Here is a 27360-nt window from a genome sequence, read left to right as displayed (position 1 = left end):
ACTTTTACTTCAGTAAAGGATCTAAATTCTTCTTCCACCACTGGATTTGTGTCCAAATGAGCCTAAATACTTGAATTTTGTTGCCTTAAATGCATTTGTTCACTATAAGTCCAAAATGTTATCAAGTAAATCATTCAAATCAAGCACTCACGTCAATCTCTTTTTTTCTGCGTACTGCTCATCTCTGATTTGCCACCGGTTTATTCCTCTGCAGGGTTCACAGTGGTTTGAGTTGTTGTGACATCATGGGGTTTAGAAATGCAGTCAGGGAAGTTTTACGAGTGGGTCACTTTCAACTTGTTTCACAGACTTATTACATTAGATGTTTTTGTTTTGCCAAAAAACACACACGGACATGAACAAACCACGAGGGAAATATCATTATCACACGGAAGAGTTCTGACATAGTAGTGGAAACGTAATGTAAAAGTTGTTTAATTAAACATCATACACTTGCTTTTATGTTGCTGTTATTTGGTCTCCTGGGAGATTACTTCCAACAGTCACAGAGACAGACAAAGGGAACCAGTTAAATATCATTTATTGCAGATGAAACACAATTTTCACTCACAATGTCAGCTGAGGCAGGTTCAGAGCTGATGATGGTTTCATGTCAGGACGTATCTGTCCTCCTAACAGTCATGAATTTACTCTCTCTCTTACACTCACACACACACACACGCGCACACACACACACACACACACACACACACACACACACACACACACACACACACACACACACACACAGTGTCTAAAACAATGTGGCGGCCAAGTCTGAATGAAAAATTGTTCAACAAAACAAGGAAATACTAAAAAACATATTTCTGATAGAATTATTTCACATCTGCTTAATGAAACTAAAATCGACACGACCCGATTCGAGCTCAGTAAGTCACTTTGGCTTATGTTTGGTTTGCACACACAGATCAGATCAGTCTGATGATTTTTTAGGTCATTGCTTGTAGTTCGACATCAACAGAGAACGTTTAACTCCCAACATTCCCCTGTATTTTTCAGGAAGCTCGAAAGAGTAGCAAAGTGTGAGGAGTTATATTTGGCAGGCAGTGCTTAGAAAGTGTGTGTGTGTGTGTTTGTGTGTGTGTAATGATTGAGTCCCGACTTTAACACTGACCCTTTAAAAGATCATTTATGGGGAGGCTGCTCTGTTGCCACACGGCTGAAGCAAATGGTTTTATATTCTCTCTCCCTCACACACACTCTCTCTCACTCTGACTCTCTCACACACACTCTCTCTGACTCTCTCACACACACTCTCTCTCACTCTGACTCTCTCTCTCTCTCTCACACACACACACACACACACACACACACACACACACACACACACACACACACACACACACACACACACACACACACACACACACACACACACACACACACACACACACACACACACACACACACACACACACACAGAGTAATCAGATATCTCCTCTTTGACTGCAGTCCCACACCAGCGCCCGTGGCACTAATCTCTTCCAGGTTTCAGACACCTGGACCAGGACCGGGACTTCAGCTTTCCACTCTGCACTTGGCTGGGCTTGATTCAGCAAGAAACTCCCCATTAAAGCTTATCGTCTCAGCAGGGCCAGACCACACTCATGTACACATAAACACTCAAACTGAATGAATAAATGCCAAAAATCCAAATCAAAGCAATAAATACTGAGCACACAGTGCCTAAACTTAAAACATTACAACTCAATTCTCGTCTTTGACTTTCGTTTTTTTCCACTCTTTCCTCTACAGTATAGTTAAATCCTGTATTTCCATCCTGAAACTTTGCAGCACTTTTTAAATCACCTCTCTCCTCTTCACGTCGCCCCTCTCACTTACTCAACCCTCGAAAACGCAGAGTGCGCGCACACACACACACACACACACACACACACACACACACACACACACACGCTACAGTACAAATCAGTAGGTTTCAGATTCCTCGCTTAGCTATGCTTGATCAAATGAAAACAAAAGTCAATCCACAGTGACAAGACAGACACGCAGAATGACAGCTATACATCAGTAGGGGCCCAGCGGCCGTTTGGTGTCCAGCATCGTGATTGGTTGACTGGCAGGGGAGCTCTAACCCCCATTGGCTAACGATTAATACAAGAAGAGATATTTCAGTGTCAGCATGGTCAGTCTTCTTTGGCCGTGATGAAACATCACTCTGCCTGAGGAGAGAATGACAGAAGACAAGATGAGCTTCTGATTAGTTGTCTTCTATCAAGTTGGATTTAAAGGAATAGTTTGACATTTTGGGAAATGCACTGATTCACTTTCTTGTTGAGAGATACATTGATATTAATTTCATGACTGTAAGGTAAATATGAAGTGTGAGCCAGCAGCTAGTTAGCTTAGCATAAATGCTGGAAACAGAGGGAAAGTGCTAGCAATCTTGAAAATCTTAATATGAGCACTTCTAAACCTCATTTATTAACAAAGTATATCTCTTTGGTTGTTGTCCCCTGACACTGCAAAAACAGACTCAGTGCAATAACACTGAACTTCGTGCAACAACTTTGCAATAACTGCTGTGTTTTTATATTCATGTTTATAGTCACTCTTTACATTTTTATATTAATGTCTCATTCATTTTTCTAGCTGTGAACTAGAGACTGCTCCCAACAAAGTTTTATTGTATATGACAATAAAGCTCTATCAATCTAAATTATGAAATAACATTACATGAATATATTGTCCCCTGTCAAGAGTGTTTCCAGCACATAAAAGCACAATATCTTGTCTTTATCTTTGTTTTTTCTATGAATAGATCAGATATCATGTGTTCATAAGTGAGCTTTGGCGGGAGGCAAGTTGAGACAGAGCCAGAGTTGCTGTTTCCTCTGTTATTTATGCTAAACTAAGCTCTCCAGCTGCTGGCTATGTGTTTATCACACAGACATGAAACATTCTTCTCATCTGACTCTTGCCAGATAAGCCAATAAGCATATTTCCAAAAATCTAATTCCGTTTTAAAAAGGTAAACACCACAAAAAAAAGACATTCTGAGCAAAACAAAACACACAAACTGAGTTTTTATTATGGAATGGAAAAAAGGTTGATTACATTGAATGACTTACTGTTTTTGTTTGTCCTGCGATCCTTTTAACCTGCTAAAGAGAGAAGGAAAGTGTGTTAGCAGTTAGCAGAGGATAGTGCAGTATGAAGCTAAATCAAGTGGTTTCTACTTGAAACTGTAATAAGAACCAGAGCAGTACTCTATTTTGGACATTCTAACACAGTATTTTATCTTTAAACGTTAAGACTTAACTGTGTTGAAGGCGGGGCTGAGCCCTGGCCTCCTGTCTGTCTGCCTGGCTGTGGGTCGGTGGGTTAGTACTGCAGGTTAGTATTCTTATAGGCATTGAGTCTGGGCTCGGGGAGCAGACTAGGATGTAGTTTCACGTCTTCAGCTCTGCAGGCAGTCTTCTTGTAAAGAAGAGGGTCTCCATAAAGCCCGGCTAATGAGACGGCATGTTAATGAAGCTTGCTCCAGCACCTGGAGAATTAGTGGAGTCACATAGAGACCGTGCACGTGGTCGCACAGACCCACAAAAGCCGCACCTACAAGTGTGTCGGCCGTGTTCGTCAATATACCTCGTGATGTGATAGGGTGACTTTTATTTGTATAAAAGAAAAAGAAAATTCAGTGCCATGATCTCCCTAAAATATATTCAGAAACTAAATACAAACGGTCATTCGGTACAAACTATTGATATAATTTTTTACTAAAAATGAGCTCCTGATGTATCCACCTGTGACTGAGGTTTCTCTGCAGGCAATGTTGTTATAATATTTACTTCTGATGAAATCACTCTGCATGAAGCAGCTGTTTACCCACTCATGTCTTTTAATAGTGATAGAAAGTACATTTTTAGAAACTTTTTAGGAAGTACTGTACATTTTTAGGAACTTGTACTATACTTGAATATATCCAGAACATGGTATTTTAAACTTCTACTCCAGCTTATAAAATATGATGCATTATTAAAGATTTATTTTTATTAATATATTCCAAGGTTTTTTTTATTATGTGTTGGTTTTCCAACAACTTTTTAAAAACGTTTATTACTAACATCTGGCCATAGATGTGCTTATTCTCCAAGACTAAGATTAGTCTCATCATCAATCGATGTTGATCCCAGTGCAAAGATGAATAATGATAACAATCAACAAGTGGAGCGAGGAAAGATTAGATTAGGATCAATTGGAAAAGATGACATGAGATACTGAAGAGATTAAATTACCTCTGTCCTTCCCATTCAGCAATCTCTCCTCTTCTTCCCGAACATCATCTGGTCAGAAAAGAGCAGGAAAAAAGGCAACGTATGAACAAACAAAAAAAATGTCACTACTTTCTAAAGATTCATTGTACAATTTTATATTTTTGTTTCAGTTTTATAGCTTAAAAGACGTCAAAATAGCAGGATACCATCAACGTGTGTGTGTGTGTGTGTGTGTGTGTGTGTGTGTGTGTAGTATATCTGTGTGTACCAGAGTGGAGCTCTTTGACCAGTGAGGACACAGTGTTGGTGATGGAGTCAGCTGCTACAAGAAGGTCATTCCTCAGGTTCCTTCTCGCGCCTGGGATCGAGAGATGTGAGGAAAAGGACACAGAACGTTACCGGACAAGGACATTTATACTGTCTCACTGTGGCACAACAACCAAGTATGTCCTTTAAAGTAATATACAGGGTCGCCCATGAAGTTGGAATCGTTTGCAAATGTCTTGTCTTTTAAAGTGCGTAACAAATGTTATGCATGAATTCAGTTCACCTGGGTAATTGGGACCCATAATGTAATAATTGCACCTGGTTAAAAATGATTTCTGATGCATTACAATAGGAATAACCAAAGGATTGTTTCTAAAAAGAAAATATTCCAACTTTATGGGCAACAGTGTAAATTTAAATGTTACAGTGAGATAAGGAATCACTTTTTAAATTACCTCTACTGTCCCTTTTTTTTCTTTTACACATAACACATTTGTATCTAAAGCCGAGCAGAATTCATAAAAACATGAAGTGCAAAGCTTAGAACGAGTTTTGGATTTCAGCCCTGATTTGATTTAATGCTCCAGTGTTCTCATAATGTGGAGAATTTGTGTCTTATTAAACACGCTATGTTATTGTGCACATCATTTCCTTTTCAAATGGGATACTTCTTCAATTGTTCCTGTTAAGCGGTTTGTATTAGAGGCTACAGGTTTTACAGCGCACTAAGAACTGTTAATAAGGTGTAACTAATCTGAAACACTGGCTTGAAACAAACAAGTTTGTGTTTGTAGCTGAGCAGGGATTCAATAAATCCATGGGGATGTAACAACGCCGGACTAACGACACAACAACAGCTTTACAGATGAGCATTAAATAGGGTTAGAGTTCAAATGTATGGCTTGATTCATTTTAAATTCTTCATTTGCAAGTTTAGAAAAGCAGTTGTGTGGGAAGTTTTTTCAAACTCATGTGATATCCCTTACTTACATATACATATATATATATATGAAAGCCAAAAGTCTTAACAGGGAGATTGATGTAAATCTTGTTAGATTAGGCCTAAATCTTACAATGAATGTCTCCTGTGTGTCTCAAAGAGGTTAAATTATAGGACCAATGATGATGCATTTATTGTATTTTGTTTCAGAGCTTTAACTAAATCATAGCCATCAGTCATGGTTGCAACCAAAAACAATTAGTACTTTATGAATGTTTTTTTTAACCCTGGTGCAACTTCCAGCCTTACCTTGGGCGAAGGCTTCTTGTACGTCACCACCAACCCCAGCGAGTGAATCTTGAGGAGGGAACATGTGAGCCTGGGGAGAGGCGGCGCCTACAGAGCGGACGGTTGATGGGCTCGGTCGAGAAGGAGAGGCATGAGAAGAGCCAGCCGCCTGCGCCTAAGAGACGGATTAATAAGGGTTATTACAAATCCCCATGAATGACTTTTAGAGACATCGTGTCATTTTTACTGCAGCTGATATCATCTTCACAATGCAGGAAAAGTCTGGTAACTGCTTGGAAAAGGAGGATTATTGATCCAAAATGAAGCTTTCTTGTAGTGTTGACTTATTTTACACTCCTGCATGGCATGAAGGCTGAATCCCACATTTACACTGGAAGTCCAACACAACGGGGGATAAACTTACTGCCTGTCGCTGTTCCTCATCCTACAGGGCCACAACATGGGCAGTCGGAAACAAACGAGGAGGAAAAGAATGGAAAAGAAGAGGTCAGATACAGTCAGGAAAGAGGTGAAATTATTAAAAGGTATAGTTCGGGTGTTTTAAAGTGGGCTAGAAGACTTACAGTGTTTTATATTGTCATCAGAAACTAATCTGAAAGTGAAACCTATGCTGTAAAACCATGTCTTCAAAGCCACCATGCAGGTACATTTCACTCCAGGTTCAGATCGCCATTGGAAAAGATTTTAAATATATATTTTTTTCAGGTCGGTCTTTCTTTTAGGTGGCTAAAATCTTTTTGCTGGTTTTGCTGCTGTTCCCGTGCTAGTACTACCACCCACCGCCATGTACTATACGTCATACACTGACAAAGGATAAGTACCTCATACAGCCCGACTTCAAAACACCCAACTATCCCTTTAAGGAGAAATATGGAAGGGAAGAGTGAGTCTAGTTACTGCAAGGACAGACACAAGGATGTGTGAAGAAAAGGGGACTTTGCCCTCTTGTGTATGACAATAGAAGTGTGTGTGTCTGTGTGTGTGTGTGTGACCTTGAGGAGTTTCATCAGTCCCTCGAGCTGTACCATCAGTTCCCTCCTGCTCTCTTGCAGAGACGACATCCTCTGCTCCAGCTCATCTTTCCTTTGTCTGCAACGCACACCAAAACCCTGCATTACTGTCAGGAGGCAGCAACAAAAGAACCCGAGCGCAAGAACTCACAGGAGGCAGAAGATACAGTTGAAACTGAAATGATTTGAGGTTTACAAGGTTCACAAATAGAGGAAGCTGCAAGAAGAGATAGTAGCCTCTCTGGCCCCATTTACACTTCTCCAGATTTGATGTGGTCAACCAAGCCACAAACAGTACCCACTTCTATAACCCAGATAAAATATCATGTGTAAATGTAGGTAGGCCGTAACACACTCCAGTCCAGACTGCTTGGGTTGGTAGCATGATGAGCGGATAAAACAAAGTTGGAAAACGGCCAAGACTCCTCACTTCTGCAGACCGTTGTCAAGTTAGCGAAATAAGAAACCCATGTAGGCTTTTGAGCATAGGATCATCCTTGAAAGATTCCCAGGAGAAAGGGCAGAAGAGCGGTGAGAGCCTTGCCAGTGAAGATGCAAATCGTATTGCAAACAGATGGACATATGGATAGTTTGAGATCAAAGGAAGCAAACATCAGAAATCCTTGACATTTTCCTGGGTGGTTAATTTTTCAGGGTTGAGGAGACGGGATGGGAAAGAGCTAGCTGACCAGAACATGAGAAGCTCATGATCCTCTGAGACAGACCGCAAGACCTTGAAACCAAACTCATCATGAATACATAATCGTGTCTGATGACGGGTTGTCAGAAATAGAAGGACGGTTGACATTTACGTAATATGCCCTCATGCCGACCACCAAAGTATTTGGGAATACAAATGAATCCAAAATGGGTTCAAATTATGAAACGGTGAGTTGGCAGAATACATAACTAGCATCGTACCAGAAAGCTGTTTACAATCTGTCTTTTCCCAACAGTATGTGGTCTGGGTGGGACATTAAAGCAGGAGCATCAACTCTTCTTTCCTGCTTGGCTTCCCTTCACATGTTAGGACAAACCAGCAAATAAAGCAAGAGTCATGCAATAACTCCATTATATCATTATGATTTTTATCATTATATTCATTATATTATATTATATTTATATATATTTATAAATGATAAAGCCGAAATACGCAGCACAGTTACCAACTCTTTTCCAATGAAAGTAGCTTGCAGAAGACAGACATTTAGCCTGAATTATGACAGTCCTGCAACAGCCACAATCACGTATTTTATGTCAGAACATTTAATTTATTGATTGCTGTTGGGATATAAAGGAAATTTCCACAAAAATAACAAAGTGTTCTCGAAGATTATCAAGCTTTAAAGAAGATACAGATGTATGTATGGATACGGTACAGGGCGGAAACTTCATATTAATATCATGTGGCATGGAAGGAAATGAGTTGGCAGAGGTGACACCCTATTAACGATGATGACTGTAATTTACACATGATATTAGTAGTTACACCATCCACTGTTGAGATGTGAAGAGAGTTGTTCTTTCATGGTACAAAACTAGTGTGCCCTCTACAGATTTCTATCAGGAGTCAGGAGGAGGGTAATAAACTCTATAAGTATTAGGAAATATGTGTCATGATGTCATTTTTCACTACAAATGCATAGAATTTAGGCCCAAATACTCCTTTCATTCATACAGTATATTTTGAATATCCTAGTCAAAACCACTTACAAAAGGAGTAAACTAGACAAATTGGGATTTGCACAACTTAAAGCCATTATGGCTAGATTTGAAATCTTTTGAATTTGGCGCCCCTGAGTGGCCATATGCAAAAAGGCCCTGTCGGCAATCCATTCTGCTACCACCACCATCAAGGACTGTCTGATTTTTCTACAAATAAAAACTTGCAGCACAAGATCAAATCTGATATGATCACATAAAAACACATACACGGTAGATTTAAGCTGCTCTGTGTTGCACTGCCATTATCCTCCCATCCTCATTACCGCCACTTTTATTGCTTTATCAAGTTTCCCTTCTCTCCCTTGGGAGATTTTGTTTTTTAACCTAAATAGCATAAACATGTACGCAGTGATTTTTTACGTTGACTTTTCACAAAAACCGCCATCTGCCATCACCATCTGCCGTAAAACACTCTCCCTCTGTGCTGCAAAGCAACGCAGCACATTTCACGCCAAAATCGGACTCTGTGGTAAACAATGTAGAAAAAAAAAAAAAAAATGTAAGGCGGACAAATGGTTTGATTGCTGTGTTTACCTGAGCAGACGAAGCTCGGCCAGAAGAGTTGGGTTGGTGGTGGCCTGGCACGCTGCGTCGTGCTCGACGCGGAGACGTTTGATCTCTGCCAAGATCTCTCTGGGAAATGAAAAACATACTGGTCAGCTGAGACGCCAACAGCTTTACATGAGCGAACAGACTGTGGAAAGACACTTCACACGTTTGCATGCTTTGGCAGATTATACTGCAGGGAATGTACATGTTGGATCTGACACGTGCTAGCATTTGGGGAAAAACCAACTCAAATATATGCTTATTGTAGATAAAACATATAGAAAGAAAGAAAATAGTAGAAAATTAGACAACAGTTGACATTTTGATTGACAATACATTCATTATTAAAATTTAGAATTTAGGATTGTTTTATCCACTGATGGTCAATAAGTGCAGTGATGCTGTCATAAGTACACCTTTATTTTCACCTTATTTCATGCCTTTTGCTCTGGGTCCTCCTGCCTGATCACTAACACTCCTCTCAGATGGTTCCCGAGGATCAGCTCATTCCCCTCACCTGAGCTTCCACACCTGCTGTTTCTTTCTTTCATATCCCAGCCCAGATTCCCTAACCCTCTGCCAGACCGTCTAGTGTTTCCTCCCTAGCTATCCAGCATTCCGTTACTCTTTTAGTCCCGCTGGCCCGACACCTTGCCTGTTGGCCAGTTAAGATATTTTTGCCAGTCCCTCCTCTGTTGCGCCTGCCTATCTGGTGTTTGACCCCTACTTGCTTATTTGGACCAATAAAAGGATTTTGGACATTCAACTGCTTCTGTATTTTTGCAATTGGGTTCTGTGATTTCTGAGTCAACCTCAAAATATTTTCCTTTCATTTCTGTGTCAAACAGTGAAGCATCACCGATAAGTTAGATAATTTCCCCCAAAATAAGCATTCTCTAAACAGGTTGAGACCACTGTATAATCTCCATACTGTCACAAATGCAACTACAAAGTGTCTTCTACCTGTTTTTGCACTCTAGCTGAGCAATGAGCTCCCTCTTCTGTTTGTTCACATCGAAGTTGATGCTCCGGTTAGGGATCACCTGAAAGACACAGGCACAAAACTGAGTTACTGGAGCTCACCGACTGTGGGTTGATTATTCATCACTCATCGATCCAAAGAAGATCTGAGTTCAGAGACACCCACAGTTATGTGTCAGAGCTCTGCGTATATGTAACACAGAAGTACCTGATCGTGTATTTGTACATTTGCCGTTTACTGTGTGAGAAAACAAAGTGTCGTTGACTCACTCCTGTGCCGTCGGTCTCCGCCAGGCGGGAGGTGTAGCGGGCGATGAGTTTGTGCTCCTCATCTTCTCTGCTGGGACTGTCCGCACTACTGACATTCACACAGAGAGCAGGGACATCAGCAACATAAACTCATAACTATTTGAACTCCACTCTTTATTCAATTGTCATGAGTTATCAAATATTCACACACAAACTAGGAAATATATATAAAAGTGATATTACAGGTAAACCGCAAGAAAACTAACTGTAACACATGACTGTTGACTGGCTACTGGATGCAAACAAGTGTGTGACTGTTTTTAAATCAGAGGCCCGATGGATACACAACCTGCAAACAAACAGCTCAGAGAAACTACACTGGATACACTTTGACTAAGTTCAAGTCCAACCCTCACCATGGGCTGCTCTGGAGGCGATTTACATACGCAGCAATGAGAGCGTGTTCCTCGTTCATACGCTGAGCGGCTGCCAAACTGGATGAAAGGAAAACAGAAAGGAAATTAACACGTGAAGTTACATTATTCAGATTTTAAAGCATTCTCAGTCACTTTTATAATGATAATATTCATTTATATATTGACATATTTCATATATTTTCAAGCAATAAAATGCAATTTGATTATGCATTTTGCATGTCCCAGCATACTGTATTGCTGTCATTTTGCAAACTCTGCATACGGAAAAAAATGATCTTGTTTTTTTTTGGTTTGGTTTGTTAAATGTTTTTGCAGAAGACATCATTTCTGACTTTGGAACAATCAAATCAATTCAATCTGTAATTTTTTTTTTTTTTTTAAACTGGAAAATAATAGTAATAGTAATTAAGCAACCAGTCGATGTATTGTCAAGGTTAAAGTGAAACCACATCATGGAGATCTTTAAGGTTAAAATGTCTGCTGATGATGTTTATTTATTTATTAAATTCTATTTGTTTAGTTTTATCTAGTCACGTTTTTGGTGCAATCATTAGCAAATAATCATTATCAAATTAGGAACCGTTTTTTTCTGATTAATTGTTAATCATTTCACTTCACTTCACAAAATGTCTGCAACGAAGACAAGACAAAAACAATGGAAATCTGTTCATTTTCTTCGGATGCAGTATTTGAGTTCTGTCGGTACCCACGGAGAAAATCACATCACAGTTTACATGGTATCATCTTCAAATCCACAGGATTTAAAAGATGCAACGTTATTTTCTTCACCTCATCTCGTTACCATTAGACATCCAAATAGTATTTTCATCAAATCTAATCAGCAAAATGAAATTCACAATTGATGTCAGGTTTGTGCAGAGGAAATGGTAATTTGCAAGGAACAAGGGAATGAAGCAACCTATTAAAAACCCATTTATGTTGAATGAAGCAAGTCATTGCCCATTCAAACCGTAAACTCCAGAAAATTGCAAACTTCTAATCAAACAGAACAAAATATAACAAACTTTATGCTGTCGTCATTCCACTCTACTCCATATCAGTCTTTACCTCTTGGCGGACTCGGGCACTGATGAGGACAGCAACATGGCTTCACTGGTGTTCCCAATGGGACGAGCAGGGCTGCACACACACACACACACACACACACACAGACACACAGACACACAGACACACACACACACACACACACACACACACACACACACACACACACACACACACACACACACACACACACAGACACAGACACACACACACACACAGTGTAAACACACAGAGCAATGATACCAACATTAAAATCATTAAAACACAAAGGTTTGCCCATCAGAAAACACACACATTCTTACACTCTCACGTGCTTCTGAGTGCAATCATGCAATAGTGAATCGTACTAGTCTGAGCAAACACAGACAGGGCAAAGATCACTAGCGGGAGAGGGAGAGAGCGAGAGAGAATGAATACAGATCCAGAAGGAATATAAAAAGATAGAATTTCACAAAAAGTTTGTTTGTGAGAGAAGTAAACCTGACGTAGCAACATTAGTACACACATACTCACTCTGTGCTAAGTGCAGTCTCTGTGTGTTGGCCTGATTATGCGCCCAGTGCTTGGAGGTCTGTAATGACCCAGTCTGCTGATGTTTGGAAAATCAAACAGTGTGGATACACCACAAGGGGCGGAGCAACCGAAATGGTTCACTAATAGAGGTGGGACTTGTGAGGTCTCGTTATCTGAAGTTCTTGTGTACATGGAACTGAACTGGTGATAACACACCAAAATGTTATTTTAGGTTGAACCTAGTAGTAAATATTTCACTTTCTGGAATGAATAATTGCTGTTTTCAGCGCGTTTCTACAAAACCCTTCAACTGTGTGACTGAACATTGACTTGTGTCCGATCCTGCATTAACTATGCTGCCATTAAGGGCTGGGCAATAATAATGTTTTACTCTGTATAGTCTTTCAGAGAATTATCAATACGACCAAAAGACATTTTAATGAATGAAAGGGATAGTGTGTAGCATCTCAGGGGATCTATTAGTCAAAATAAAAGATAATATTCACACCCCACAGACAATTAAGACTGTTGCAAGTATGTGTGTGTGTGTGTGTGTGTGTGTTGTGAGTGTGTGTGAGAGAGAGAGAGAGAGAGAGAGAGAGAGAGAGAGAGAGAGAGAGAGAGAGAGAGATAGAGAGAGTTGTGAGGTCTTACACTATGTTGGAGAGGTTGAGGGTTCTCTCGGGTTCCTCTGGGTAAATAGGATGAGAGGGCTCTCTAGAAGACACACAGCCTAGAGTCCTGCTCAGGGCTCGGCCAAGCTTGGTCGCCGGTGACTTCTGCACATATATACAGACAGGCCAACATTCATAAGCTGTCCAACTTTTGTGTTGTTGTTCTGCAACATGTTAATTGCATTAAAGAGCAGAAATCAATGGATAAAACACATTAGAATAGATATTTCTGCATACAAGTCTATAAAATTGTGGATTTTTTTGTTTATCTAAGATGTATCTTGTTGAGACTCCCCAACATGCTCTTCTGTGTCATGGCAATAATTGGTCAAAATAGTACTTTCACGGGATAGTACTACATCTTTTTTGACCGATTATTGACTGAGTTTGATCACCACAGAATGTTTTCCTTGTTTTTCCTTTGCAGGGAATCCTTGAAGACGTGGGTGATAAATTTCTTAAATAAAATGTACTTTAATTACTTGTTTTTTATGGAAGTATCAGTAGTAAAAGTATGTCATTTACATATACTTATTTCTATTCACATAATGAAATGGAATTATTGTAGTAATACTATTCTATGGACCTCAGGAAGAATAGCTAATGCTAGAAAAAAATAGCGAGAATGATGAAAAATATTCACATCTAATTTATAACTTAATCCCTGTTGTAGATTTGATCAGGTTTGGATAAATTCCTTATGTCACACTTTTATTACGTTTAAACTGTTTAAGGCCAAGCCAATTATCGTCAAATTTGTAGTTTCAGTTTGTGATTGGATTTTTTAAACACACATTAAGCACACCTGATCAAAACAGGCAGGAGAAACGATGTAAGCATGTTTTCTTAGTGTAAAGTGGTGAAGCAGATAAACAGAGAAAAAAATAGAGCCCAAAACAGAATCCTGTCTTGAATGCTACATAAAATCTGCAAAGGATTATTAGGATGATTTTCCTGTGATGAGAAGATTCTGTTGCACAGACGGGATCTGCACTAATGAAGAGATTTATCCCTGAAACATGGATTCAACAAAATATTCCAACCCAGGGTGATGTATAATTCACCAAATACATCAATCTATTAATCCATAATTTCCCCATTGAAACCATTTTCCCATTGAGGATAGGTTGGGGATAATTATTGCAAAGTGATGGGATTGTTTTCCATTCGGATTTTTGGAAATAAATACATCATAATGAGCCAAGAACTCATTATGATCTGTCTGGATTTATCCAGGAATATTTGCAGGTTTTGAATATGTTGTGGTGATCTATTGTGTGTTCACAATGTGTGTTTATATAGTAAATTCGAATCATTTTCATACGATTCCTTATTCTTATCTTTCTAACCCTGTAACTCTCAAACCAAGTCTTTACCCTTAAACAGCTATTTGAAGAAGTGAGGACCAGACAAAATGGTATGTCCTGCTAACAGTCTTCTCAGTGCGGGCCTCAAATGAGTGGAACTGCCTTCCTATTGAACTTAAAAGCACCAGCTATCTATCATTTAATACCAAACATAAGAGATGGATTAAAACAACAAATAGCTGGTCTGGTTTTTCTCTCTCACTCTTCCTTTTTTTGCTTTCTTTCTTTTTTTCTTTTTTGTTGCATTTTTTCTTATTATTGTAATGTTGTGTTGACCTGCCTAATGTGAAGGGACTACAGATGAAAATAAGCTTTTTTGCCAACTCTGGCACATTTACATTTTGACTCTCAAATAAAAATGTCAATTGATGTGCACTGTCCCTTTTAAATAAACAAATAAATGAAATAAAAATCCATCATGGTCCTCACAAAGATGGAGGTCCACACATCCACATACACATGGGGAGTGCCCCCTGGTGCGATGAACAAGTAATCACACAGTGACTCACACAGTGACTCACCCAGGACGAGTGCTCCTTCATTTGATGCTGGTTGCTATGAGAGCCGCTGGCGTTGCCACGCCAGAAGCAGTTCTGGCAGAGTTGGTAACCACGGCAACGGAGGCAGCGATAGCGGAAGCCTGTCATAGCGTTGCCTCGACAGTAGGAGCATGACACTGGATGATAGACTGGGTGAAGAGAGGCACAATAAGATAGTTTTGGCTTTGAAAACAAGTATCACAAATTAACATATACATTTTTTTATGTAGAAGCTTGTGTATGTTATTGGTGTGTGTGTGTGTCTGTGTGTGTGTGTGTGTGTGTGTATACCGTGCTCCACGTTGGCCATGCGGTGCATGAGAGGCATCCAGACAAGACACTGAGGAGGGTTGGCTACGATGTCCAGGAACATGTTGAGCATCACCCTCTTCTACATCAGCAACAACAATTACAAAAGACAACTCTTCAGGACCACGGACAAGTCATAATAAAAGGCCACTATTAGAATAACGTTCAGTTTTGATAATCCTGTACCGAAAAAAGTAGGTTTCCTGTAAACTAAAACATAAATGTATATAATAATGGACAGATGGATGAGGTGCGTGAGCGTACCTGTTGTGGGAAGCATGAGCGTGCTATGGTGGGTGTGTAGCCAAAGGACGGTCCTTCATGTGCAGCGGTGGGCAGCTTGAGAGCCTCCCTCAGAAACCCATCAAACTTGGACTGTACCAACACACCGCTGGAGTCAGATACCTGAGAAAACACATCTGAACAGACACAAACGCAAAAATTAGGACAGCCTGCATTAAATTATATTTATTTCCTGAAGACTAACTACCCCAACCATGACAACCACAACCCTGATTACTTTGCTTTTACCAAAAGCCTACATGTTCAATCAGTTCATGTCTAGTTTCTATGGAATTTTTTTTAGTATTTTGGGGAAATGTAAGATAATAGATTTGTGATTCCAAGTCAGTCGTTTGGTACTCACAGCGGAGTTTATCTACCAGTTTCCCTCCACACAGTGTGGCCAGCATCGCCTTCACAGAAAGCACCGTCAGACGGCTGTCAGGCTCACTGAAATAAACACATATAACACTGTATCACTAATATATGCCATGTGAAATTATCACATTTATTATCACAGTTCCATCTTGGGCATCCACAGACGTCCATCCTGTCTAGTTACCTGTCAACGGCGGCCAGTAAGAAGTCGACTAACAGGACGGTGCTCTCTCGCGGGTTGATGGTGTGTGTGGTGGGCAGGCGCTTGCTGAGCTGGTTGAACAGGGAGGACACCAAGTTCTCCAGTCTGGTCACAGAGATACCGGCGTTCAGCTCCACAGCGTTCAGACCAGCATCCCGCACCGCCTCGATCACATTGTATATATCGATGAGATGCACTGGAACGATACCAATGAATCAGTGAAATACTCACGTATATATTTTCTTTTAAAGTTTATTTTATTCTTTTTTAAATAAGTCTCTCCTTTTTTTTTTACAGTACACAGTATTTGTTTTAATAATCCACTAGTGTCAAAAGAAAGTAAGATACAGGTGACAAGATATTTATCACATAGACACATAACTCTCAAACTCATTGGAGAGAAAATGTCTGTATTTACACTTTGAACTGTTGTTTAAACAGCACTCGAGTGCAGTGATGATGCTGAAGGAGACGAGGGATGACTTACGGTTGCATCTCTTCTGTATGAATCTGAGCTTGCAGGCTGTTCGGTATGTGGAGAGACAAATGGCATCCAGGTTCTGCTCCCCTGTGGCGAAAAGAAAAAGACATTTACAGGCTCTGCTGGGTGATTATGCATCTGTAATGGAGGGGAAACAATCCCTGAGCTCACGACAATCTCATCAATCTCAAATGATAACATCTCAGAATAAACATCTTTGCTCTGCATACTGGAGATGGAGTTGCACACTGAATGAAAATACATGGAGCCAGAACAAGGAAGGAAATGCAAATCCACATTGGGTGCTTTGCAGGCTTAACTTAGGGGTCAAAGGTTACTAACCAAGCTCTACGAGGATCTGTCTCCGCTCTGCTTCTGCTTCTGGAGTCCCCCTCCCTCTGTCTCTCTGCCCCCTTTCCTCCATCACCATCCTGCACAAAATGGGGGGAAAACATTCAAAAACGTCATTAAGATTTGTAAAGGGTGTGCAATCCCACAGTCTTGATCCCCCCATGTAAGTTTGAGTATGAGTGTTGTTTTTTTTTCACAGGAAATATAGTCAACAAAGCCTTATGAGACCAACAGTAATCATTTCCTTGAATGCTCTCTGAAATGTTTCTGGTGGAGGTGATCTGTTCACATGCGTAACGACACACCCAGGCAGGCAGCTCAGAGTCAAATTCAGGGCCACCAGAGGATGAGCTGAATGCTTGGTAAATAAACACATTAATGAGAGCAGCTGAGGAAATCTGATCCGTAGCCTGGCATTTAGACTACGCAACAAGGGTACAGAGATAAAGGGAGTGAGAAAGGGGGAAGGGCGGACTATAACAGAAAGAAAGAAAAGGAAGAAAAGGAGGAATTAAGGAAGGAAATAAAAGACAGGAGGAAGAAAAGAGTGAGAGAAGACAACAAGGAATGTTAAATCTAAATGCAAATTAACTTTTAATCGTAGTATTAGGAGCAGTGGGCAGCGACCACACGGTGCCTGGAGCAGTGTGGGGCTCTTACCCATACTTGGTCTGTGCAGGGACTTGAACCAGCAAAGTCCCCACAGACTAAGCTACTGTCGTCTTTTTTTTTTTTTTTAAGAAAGAAAGTTAGCTGTCAACCACTGCTGTCAGGTGACAGAAATCACCACAGTCGCTATGGTAACAGTTATTCTACACCACGGAACTGAAACCCACAGAGGCACACAAATATTTGCATTCCTTATAAAAACGTGGCGACAAGCACACACACACACACACACACACACACACACACACACACACACACACACACACACACACACACACACACACACACACACACACACACACACACACACACACACACACACACACATTTAGGAAACTGGCACTTGCAAGCACACACACAAATTCCAGAGAGGATTTGAAAGCTTCCCAGGAGACTTCATGCTTTACCCAGACAAAAGATGGATTCCTCCTTTCAGTTACACTCTCTCTCTTTCTCTCTCGCTTACACACACACACACACACACACACACACAGAGGCAAAAACACACACACGCACACATTCCCATACATCTTTATACAGCTGTTTCACTCTAAGCGCCCCTCATACCAGCTAGTCAAGTGTAACTTTCTTTTTTCTAAACAAAATACTAGATATTTTACACAATGCAGCTCTGATTGAGCAAGTTATTTTCAGACTTTCCACAATGAGGAAGACAGAGTAGGCCTTATTAATCATTTGTTATGTAAAATGTCAGGAAATATTGAAAGAATCCATCACAATGATGTCATCATCTTTTTCTGCTCTGTTCAATCAGTCCAAAATTAAAAAAATGAGTTTACGTTTAAATCCCCACATTTAAGAAGGCGGAACCTTTGCTTGAAAAAATGACTTTGATTCTCAATACAGTTGCCGATTCATTTTCTGAAGAAAAAAACTTTACCTTCCGCTATCTTGCACAGAAAATGGAGCTGGTCTTGTTTTGGGCCCAAACAGTTTGTTTCAGATCCGTTCAGATTAGTTCCTGTTCAAACTCATCCAAGGACATTTGTATATGAAGATAAAATCTTCATGATGCACCACTACAGAACATATTTGCTTCTCTAAATCTCTGCTGCTGACACAATCATATGTATTGACCCAAAATTGATAGACTACCTTTTGGTATTGTGTCTATTTTGGATTCGTCTGTTGAGATTTAACTTTCACTCAGTCCTACTTTCACACTTTCCTTTGCCATCTTGCAGATATTAAGAACAGTTACAAATCCTGATAGATAATCCTGTATGTTGTCCTTCTGCCAACACTGTCTTCAATTATCAATTATCTATGATGAAAGCAGATACATGATTTAGTGTTAAAACAATAGATTGACATTTCTGGAAATATGCTTATCGTCTTATAGTTAGATAAAAAACAGCAAAGAAGTCTCAAAATGCTTAACAATTTTAAAAAGGACAGCCAGCAATCAATGAAGTCAGCTGAACAGGTGGATGCACGTGTCAATGAAAAGTTTGTTGCTGAAAAGTTTAATAGACGCTCATTGTAACTTCACAGAAGACCTGTTGCATGAGCCAAAAACAGTCTCCCCACTTTAGCAGTTACCACCTGGACTCCCGTGGCGAGTACATATTTATTTCCAGCCTGGCCTAAGTGATAACTACACCATGTCTGTCTGTCTGTCTGTCTGTCTGTCTGTCTATAGCTGACACGGAGGAACACTTGGTCTGTGAGGTTTGCTTCCTATTTTAACTCTCCGTGCTTTAAACTATCTTAGATATAATTATCCTTCCCACAATTAACTCCAACTATGTCAGAGGGCCGGGAACAGCTTGGCTGCCGTTTCCCAATCACTGGGTCGAAGTGCAATGGTTGATCGCAGGAAAAAGATCCATTCCAAACAGGTTGATTTAAAAATGTGACGTCCCTTCTTCATAAATGAATGTTGCACCTGCTACAACCTGACCAAAATTCACTTGAAAAATTTTTTAATATTTCTGAGTGACATATTGTAGGTAAACATACAAGATCATACTGAAGCAGATTTACATTTAACATTTTAAAAGGATAACATCCTTGCTACTTGCTAGTTCTGATCATCATCTGAATTAAAAGTCCAACAAACTATCTGTTTCTCATTTCAAAGATAACATTATTACCGGTCTTATTACTGGCATTTTGGCGTTTTTTTTAATTCAAAAGGAAGAGGAAGTGGAGAGGGCCGTATATACAGTTGACGACATGTGTGTTGCTTTTCAATGTTTGTGTGGGTGGCGGTGCACACTGCTGTTGCACCATGGTGTTTTATTATGGCTGAAATTTGCTGAGCTTTACGGAAACAAACACACAAACAGCACATGTCGCCTTGAATACACACAGAGGACACACGCTGTCTTCCAATACCTTATGGCTTAAGACCAGGCTCAGAAAACATAGTTGAATGCTTAAATTGTCCCTAAAAAGGCGACGTGCGTGCGTGTGTGTGTGTGTGTGTGTGTGTGTGTGTGTGTGTGTGTGTGTGTGTGTGTGTGTGTGGTCATACCTCTCTGTGTCAGGGGGGTCACACAGGACAGAGGAGCCTCAATAAAAGGAGGTCTAGCAGAGAGACACAGGGAGAGAAGAGAAAGGCAATTTGAAAAGTCTTTTCAGCACTACGTAATGATGTCATAAGCTCTTTGGGGGTCAGCAGAGGACACACACCAATGTAGACAGGTAGACATGGGCAGTGGTGGCCTAAAGGTTAGGGAAGAGAGCTTCGGTTCAATCCCAAAACACTCCCTCACCATTGAGATGCCCTAACAAAGCCCCTCCAGTGGGCAGCAGGTCAGACCGGTTATACTGGACAGCTTCCAGGTGTGAATCTGTGTGTGTGTGTGTGTGTGTGTGTGTGTGTGTGTGTGTGTGTGTGTGTGTGTGTGTGTGGCCAATGTGATCAGTGAAACCTCCCTGAATAAATAAAAGGTAATAAATAACCACACACTGAACACATCCAGTGGGGCCCACACTCTCCTGCATCTCAGTACACTCAGTAGACCTGTGTCTTTTTATTGTAAATAAATTCAAATTCTAAAACTTAGCATCAGGTCTAATCTGGAGTCACTGCTGACGGGATGAAGGAGCCTCCCTGATTGTAGCTCACCTTAATAACAGCTAAACATCTTTAATAGTTCCATTTTTATCTGTTATGTTGAATAAATCATTTTGCAGGTTACTGGTACCGTTTTTCTCAAAACTAGGCCATCAGGTTGCAATCTGCGACATAGCACAAGGTACTCACTCTACTAACACTATAGTCACACTTGTCAATTCATGTTACTTCTTAACACATAATTTAAGGTTATTTAAATTGTCAATCAAAACCAGGTTCTTCACTTATATGCTCTCTATATATTCTTGTAACGCTGTAAAGAAGTTGTGATCATTTGTAATAATCCCTCATTGTTTTTCTTTGTTTTGCTGAAATACATGCCGACCAGCTTCCAAGTGCCAAAAAAAACCTTCACCAACAACATGTAATGAATTGGCACGCAGACATGTAATTTTGCTTTGTTGGACAAGTTCTCACAGTAGCAGTCAGCAATCCTCCCACAACAAAGAATCTTAATGTTGTCCCACAAATACAGTCTAACTCAAGCCTCATGGACACAGTGACCACAAAACATGGGGGTATTTGGGCACTTGCATAATATTTCTGTGCACAAAGGAGGCTTGATTTTTCCACACAGCTTTAACAAATTGGTGTGAAAGCACAGAAAAACACAAAGACGTGTGTGACATACATCCAGCCTGAATACTAATCAAGACAAAGTGCAAGAGGCAGACAGTCACATCCTGTCAGCAACTGACAGCCTACATTAAATATTTCACTATATTAGGGATGGAAACTCAAATGCCACAACAAAAAAATGAAAAATAAAAAACAAGAAGCAGTTTAACAATGTTATGCTCTACTATATAACAATAGCTAAATTGAAATGTGCTTTTTGCAAATCACATTATCAGTGAAAGCGTTGATATCATTGGTTTTAAGAGCATGATGTTCCTGTTTGCTTCTAGTTGCTAACCACAAATGCCACACACGATCTTACTCATCACACAGAAACCTGTCAACCTGTCACTGTATTTAGTAAACGTGGATAATTATTCTGACAAACTTCAATACTTTCACTGATCAAAATTTGCAGTTTGGCTTATTTTGTTGAAAGAATTATAATAAAAAATTGAGAATCTGAGAATGTGTAATGCCTCTACGTGTCACTATTTCTTTGTGTGATTGTGTGTGTCTGTGTCTGTGTGTGTGTGTGTAGACGTGGTTTCCCATCAGTGCAGACCACCCATCCTGTGCACCTGTGCATTAACCCCACAAACACACACACACACACACACACACACACACACACACACACACACAGGCCCAACAACTGAAGACAGCAAATGGTCCTGAAAACAAACACACACTTGGTCTTGGGATTCAGTTCAGTCTCAGTCTAAAACATGCAAACTACAGGCTTCAAAAGTATTGTCTGTATTGACACCCACACTCAACTCACCGCTGTGTTCTCTGTAGGTGAATCCACAAACTAAAGTGTTGTAGACAAAAGAAGCAATACAGCAAGGACACTAATACAGACACGGGCGTCAGGCAGGCGAGGTGGTACCAATGAGGAGTAAGAGGGTGTTTACCAGCTTCTGCACACACACCACACACACACACACACCATGCATGCCACATGACTACATTACCACTTGCAGCTGCTCGCTATTCTCATCGTCTGCCCTGACAGGACCTGACCAGTGTGTGTGTTATACATGATATATATACAGTATGCTGCAACATTAGACACTGACGTTGCTGAAATACCTGTGAACTCCATTTATCCTCTGGACGTCACTTTACTGTACACCGGACCCACAAATCCCTCTGAAAGATCTGCAGCAAACTGCTAAGTTGTGGTTTCAGGAAATCGAGAAACTTAGAAGTTTGGGCATTTCGAAAGATGTCACTGCAATGTCCTGAAACATTTTACATATCGGAGACCAAATAAACTGTCAGAAGGTGTTAAACAAAAGGCAAGAACATTCATACTGAGGTTTCTACAGGATGAGGACTGCTGTTAGTATGGATTCGTACAGTAAATAATAATAAAGCCCTAATATGATGCTTGTTGACTGAATGAAAAAATACTGATTTATCACAAATGGAGCCCTTACTAACATGAACTGATACCAATTTTCCACTGGAGGCATGCATGAATGTGTTTTAGGAAAAGAGCAGTATTTGTACTAGCTGTAATGGCACTCTGGCTATCAATGGAGACTCATGACAGTAAGGCTGCCACTATTAATTCTTATAATGTAGATATATATCAGCCAGAGGACGCATGTCTACTCAAGCTGATAACTTGACTGTACACATGACTTGTCTCCTTACAGACTGCTATTGAAATATTGCGGATTAAAAGTATCCAAACAAACAAGAGTTCCAGCTCTTGCCCTTTGGTAGAACACCAGAACCATTATCAATGTGTGCGTACGTCCATTCAGATTCTGATCACTAACAGGTTATGTAGGATGTTGGCCATGGGGCTTGTGCAATATGTCCCCATTGCCAGAAGGTGTGTATGGGCAAACTGTTATGTGGAAGCTATGTTTTGTATGTTCCTATGGGGAAATGTAAAGAACATCTTATGTGGATTAACTGATTGATACTGTCTGATCTATTACAATCAAGCTACATGACTTCAACAAATTCCTAACTTCTCCGAGCCTCCAGAGAGGAACACTTTCAACTGCATCGATTACAAGCAGGTTGAACCCAAAGCAAAAAGCCTCTCCCTGCTTCTCCGATCTCTCACTCTTGACCTTTGATCCCTGCACTGCCAGGAGAGCCAGCCCGACTATCCCGGCATGACCCTAGGGTTGTCACCAGGTAGGTAAAAACAGAAGCAAAACATCTCTGGTTACATGTTAAAGATGGACAGCTAGCATGTCATGGGTGTTCAGGGGGCTGGAGGTCAGAAGTTATAGCATGTTCTGAGGTGGAGTCTGTTGTAGAAGGTTTTTAAGGTCCACAAACCACCCAAGATGGACTCTGATTAGAATATTTTTATTAAGCTCTCCACCACAAAAACTGGACTCAAGTTGGTTATTTTGAATTATTCTGATTCACCCAAACCATAAAAATGAGAGAGTTCCTTTCCCCAGTTTGTTTTTTAGCTCTCCAAGACTGTATCCAGACAGACAAAAGCAGTGCGTGAAGAAATGCAGCTCCCCTTATTCATTTCAAAAGACAAATTAGTGAGCGTTGACACAGCGGGCATCTGTGCCAAGGTACACACAAGTTTGAGGTCTTTGGAAAAAAACATTTGTAAAACATTCAACCAGCAAAAAGTTGAACCTGATACAACTTTTGCAACAACTCAAACCAATGCCATACAGTAAGACACTGCATTTGCTTCAAATTGCATCAAATGCTTGCATTATTTGTCACAAAAAGAGAATAAACATTTTGGCACCTGAGAATCCTTCAAATTCTTTGAACAACAACTCAAACTGGCCTTCCTGGATTGTATTTCATTGTCTCACCAGTACCTGAAGCAACATGCCCCACCAATGCAGATCCCAGCATTGTTTTACAGTAACAGAGTGCTGTTTTACTGAAAGTGCAAACTGCAATATTATCAGATTCCTCTCACGTTCATTTATATGTACACAAACTGTAGACCCGTGGCTGGAACTAGAGCACACTTAAGTCTAGATTAAACCTAAATAGATCTGACTTTTGGGTGTGGACGGTGGGAGTGTAAGGTGGTTGCAAAGAAAGAAAGCATGAAACAAAGAGAGAAAGAGCAGTGCGTACAGAAAGCATCAAGAAAAACATGCAAAGAGAAATCAAGATGTACTCAGAAGCCGGAAGGAAGGAAAGAGTGAGAACGCGGTATGGTGAAAGAGACAAAGAAATGAAGACAGATGAGGGAATTGAAAGTAGTGTCTACCTGCTGTCTTTAAGAAATGAGAGTGCACGAGTAGAAATGTTTGAAAGTCAACACTGAACATGCAGCCTGACATACCTGGAATAATCCAAAATATGTGCAACCAGCTTGCAAGTTCGTATGACCGATTTCTGAGATTGAGAGGAAAAAGAGATTCCTCAAATTCATCTCAACTCTTCATCACCACAGTCCTTTCAATCGGGGTCTTACACAGACCCAGTCGCCTTGCTCTGATCTAGTTCTTTGGCCAATTTTTCAGCTTTTTTGCAAGCAATTAGAGGCATCACAAAAACCAAACAGTAAACAAGTAGAGAGCTCTGAGGCCCATCCGATGGCTCCTACATACTTACTTAAATTTCACTATAATTTAACGCTCGAAAAATGATATAAACCAGAGGGTAGATTGGAATGACTGTTCTGCAAATCATAGGTTTTACCCCCACCACTATTATCTCCCCACCCACAGTGGAGACAGAAAAACAGTTGAGCATCACTGTAAATCAAATAAACAACTAAAATCTTTCAATGTGGAGACACTGAGATGAAAAGTTATGAAGTTGAGGTTGGTGTTTAGAAACCACAATCTTCAGGTGCATTTAGATATAATACTAAGCTGGGTAAAAACGTGTTTATATACATGCCTGTGTGGTATAAAAGTGGGAAGGCTAATTTCATTTTGCCCTGTTAATGATGTAAACAAACCGCCCACTGCTCAATTAAAGGACACAATAGCCATCTATTAGGGAAAAAGTAGAGACCTTCAGGGGGCAGTTTGGGACACAGCCCATCTGTTACTGCCATCGCTCCCCATTTAGTTTGGAAAAGTCTCCAACCGGACTGGACATGCACGGTTTGTTTATCTAGGGTTTGGATTTTTACATGACCATATGTTTCTGTCAAAGTTATAATTGCACTGTTAGTTAATGAACTTGACCACTACCTGGCTGTTTGAGCTTGCTGATAAAACCAAGAAATAAACAAGAGCTGCTTGGCCGATGGTCTATATACTATTTAACTAAAATAAAAGTTGCTGAAAAAGAAAATAACTAATTTAATGTTAAATGGGTTTTAGAAAGTATATAATATGAAATCAGTTTTTTCGGTTTATCACATCAAATTTGAGCACTCAACCTTTGAGGGTCAAATAGCCGATTCAATTGGGGAGAGGAAAATAAAAAGTTGTGAATGATTTATGAGTGCAAATATAAGGTGCCAAATAGAAGGTCTGAGGGCATTGCCGAGGACCAAATGAGGCCCAATGGGTGACTTTGCAAAGTGTGAACATTTCAGTGAAGTATTTCATTCCAATGTTTTACATGAAAAGAAAGGGAGGTGTTGTTATTTATAGGTTATATGCAATGGTTTTACTGGTCCAGCCCCCTTGAGATCAAACTGGGCTGCATGTGGCCAATAAACCAGCAACAGATATAGGAGATCAATATTAGCTTATAGCAGATATATATATATTTTTGCCCTGTTTTTATAATGTTTTATTATCTGCAATGTATTATGCTCTAAACACGTGTTTGGTGTAGGAGTGGAGGTGGGGTCTTACACATTCTTCTAGACCCCAAACTTGCTTAGGCTGTCTCAGATAACACCCTTTGGCAGGTTGTGGTGTGACAAATCATTTCAGCTGACCCCCACATGTCAGGTGTAATGATTCATTAGGGCATATTATGATTGATTAAACCATTGAATTTCACTCAACTGGTCAGATGAATTGATCAGCCCTAACGTTGACACCCTTATCACAAACACTCTTTAATCTAACGTAAAGTTAACTTGCAGCCGTTTCCTGAGCTTGTTGCAAAAATAGATGCACGCCACTCAGCCTTAAATCAGAGACACTTGACATGTAGCCTTGTGTGCCGAATGAACAGTGGATACGAATAATTATTTAAAAAGTATTGAGTTATGTTTAAAAAAGCCTGTATGTTCAGCAATGTGCCAGGTAAGGTAAAATGTCCATGTTTTTGAATGGAGTAACGTTCCTCCCATAGAGAAACCGTACTGCACGTAAAAGTAAAGCGGCACATTTGATTTGTAGAGTGGGCATGACTTAAGTCTGCTGAAGACAGGGACTCGCATCGCATTAGACCTTTTTTTGTTTATCTAAAAAATCTTAATATTTCAACGGTCTTTAGTAGACACATGTGTGCATTTCAAAGACTTGAGTCAAAGCTCATTTCGGTGCTGTCTAACGTTACTTCTGGGGAGCTGTGTGACATCTGAGCGGCCATATTGCAGAAAAGTTTAACTCCCTGTTTACCTTGTTCCCTCGAATGAACGTGTTCTTGAACTCAACCGAACTCGGAGGAAATTTCACATTCAAAGTCAGACTTACGTCTGACGCAACCTTAACACTTTTAGTGACTAACGTTATATCTCTCAACAGGCAGTGAAACTACTACGGTTACTCACCGGGACTGTTTTCCGGCAGGTATTCGTGTCCAAATGCCAACATCAACAGTGAAGCGTGCGGTACTGACTTAAACTCTTCCCTCTTGAAATGTCCGCGTCCTCCTTTCACGTTTGATTCATATGGTTCCCGGTCCCGTTATTTATTTCCGTGGCCAACCATGTTTCACACCCTCCATATTCGCCAGTCGCTCTTGCCGCTGCCGTACCGGTTGCTGCTGTGATGAAGTGTACTATTTTTTGAAAGAAAGTCACTCCTCTCTCTTCTGTCCGTCCTGCCCCCTTCCTGGACCCGGTGTCACTGAACCAACTACTCAACATGACTCACGTAACAGATGTCGTAGTAATACAGTTTTAACCCCATTTTACACTCATTCCCCCCCAAAAAATGCCCTTCAATTCGGTTACATAGTTTAAACGTTACGTTAACTAC

General features: G+C 40.3%; 1 protein-coding gene across 6 annotated transcripts; it reads right to left on the bottom strand.

Moving 5' to 3' along the window:
- Positions 1-524: 524 nt before the first annotated feature.
- Positions 525-27171, bottom strand: LOC311027219 (dystrobrevin beta-like). Of its 6 annotated transcripts, XM_084031120.1 has the most exons (23): positions 22065-22108; positions 21923-21954; positions 20057-20109; positions 16879-16967; positions 16543-16623; positions 16038-16251; positions 15840-15925; positions 15458-15612; positions 15176-15275; positions 14867-15033; positions 12959-13083; positions 11795-11866; positions 10706-10783; positions 10311-10398; positions 10023-10102; positions 9045-9143; positions 6768-6864; positions 6179-6199; positions 5776-5929; positions 4528-4617; positions 4281-4328; positions 3114-3146; positions 525-2204 (listed from the first exon to the last, which is right to left on the bottom strand). In XM_084031120.1, the coding sequence occupies exons 4-22, from the start codon at positions 16964-16966 to the stop codon at positions 3139-3141; spliced, it is 1851 nt and encodes a 616-aa protein (XP_083887246.1). In that variant the 5' UTR covers position 16967; positions 20057-20109; positions 21923-21954; positions 22065-22108; the 3' UTR covers positions 525-2204; positions 3114-3138. The 6 variants fall into 6 exon arrangements, with proteins under 6 accessions (XP_083887246.1, XP_083887244.1, XP_083887248.1 ...); XM_084031118.1 differs by lacking the exons at positions 21923-21954; positions 22065-22108 and adding an exon at positions 26931-27171; XM_084031122.1 differs by lacking the exons at positions 21923-21954; positions 22065-22108 and adding an exon at positions 26931-27171 and having other exon boundaries at positions 3114-3143.
- Between the last annotated feature and the right edge of the window lie 189 nt (positions 27172-27360).

The sequence above is a fragment of the Eutrigla gurnardus genome (assembly GCF_963514095.1).
Source record: "Eutrigla gurnardus genome assembly, chromosome: 16".
Lineage (NCBI taxonomy): Eukaryota > Metazoa > Chordata > Actinopteri > Perciformes > Triglidae > Eutrigla > Eutrigla gurnardus.
The sequence above is the reverse complement of the archived record's forward strand: the minus strand, read 5'-3'. Positions and strand labels throughout refer to the sequence as shown.

Bases quoted from the DNA above. Each gene is read 5' to 3' on its own strand.
- LOC311027219 (XM_084031118.1), bottom strand. From the start codon at position 16,966: ATGGTGATGGAGGAAAGGGGGCAGAGAGACAGAGGGAGGGGGACTCCA. The intron at 16,624-16,878 runs GTTAGTAACCTT...TTTTCGCCACAG, and splicing joins ACAGATCCTCGTAGAGCTTG to GGGAGCAGAACCTGGATGCC. The intron at 5,930-6,178 runs GTAAGTTTATCC...TCCGTCTCTTAG, and splicing joins ATGAGGAACAGCGACAGGCA to GCGCAGGCGGCTGGCTCTTC.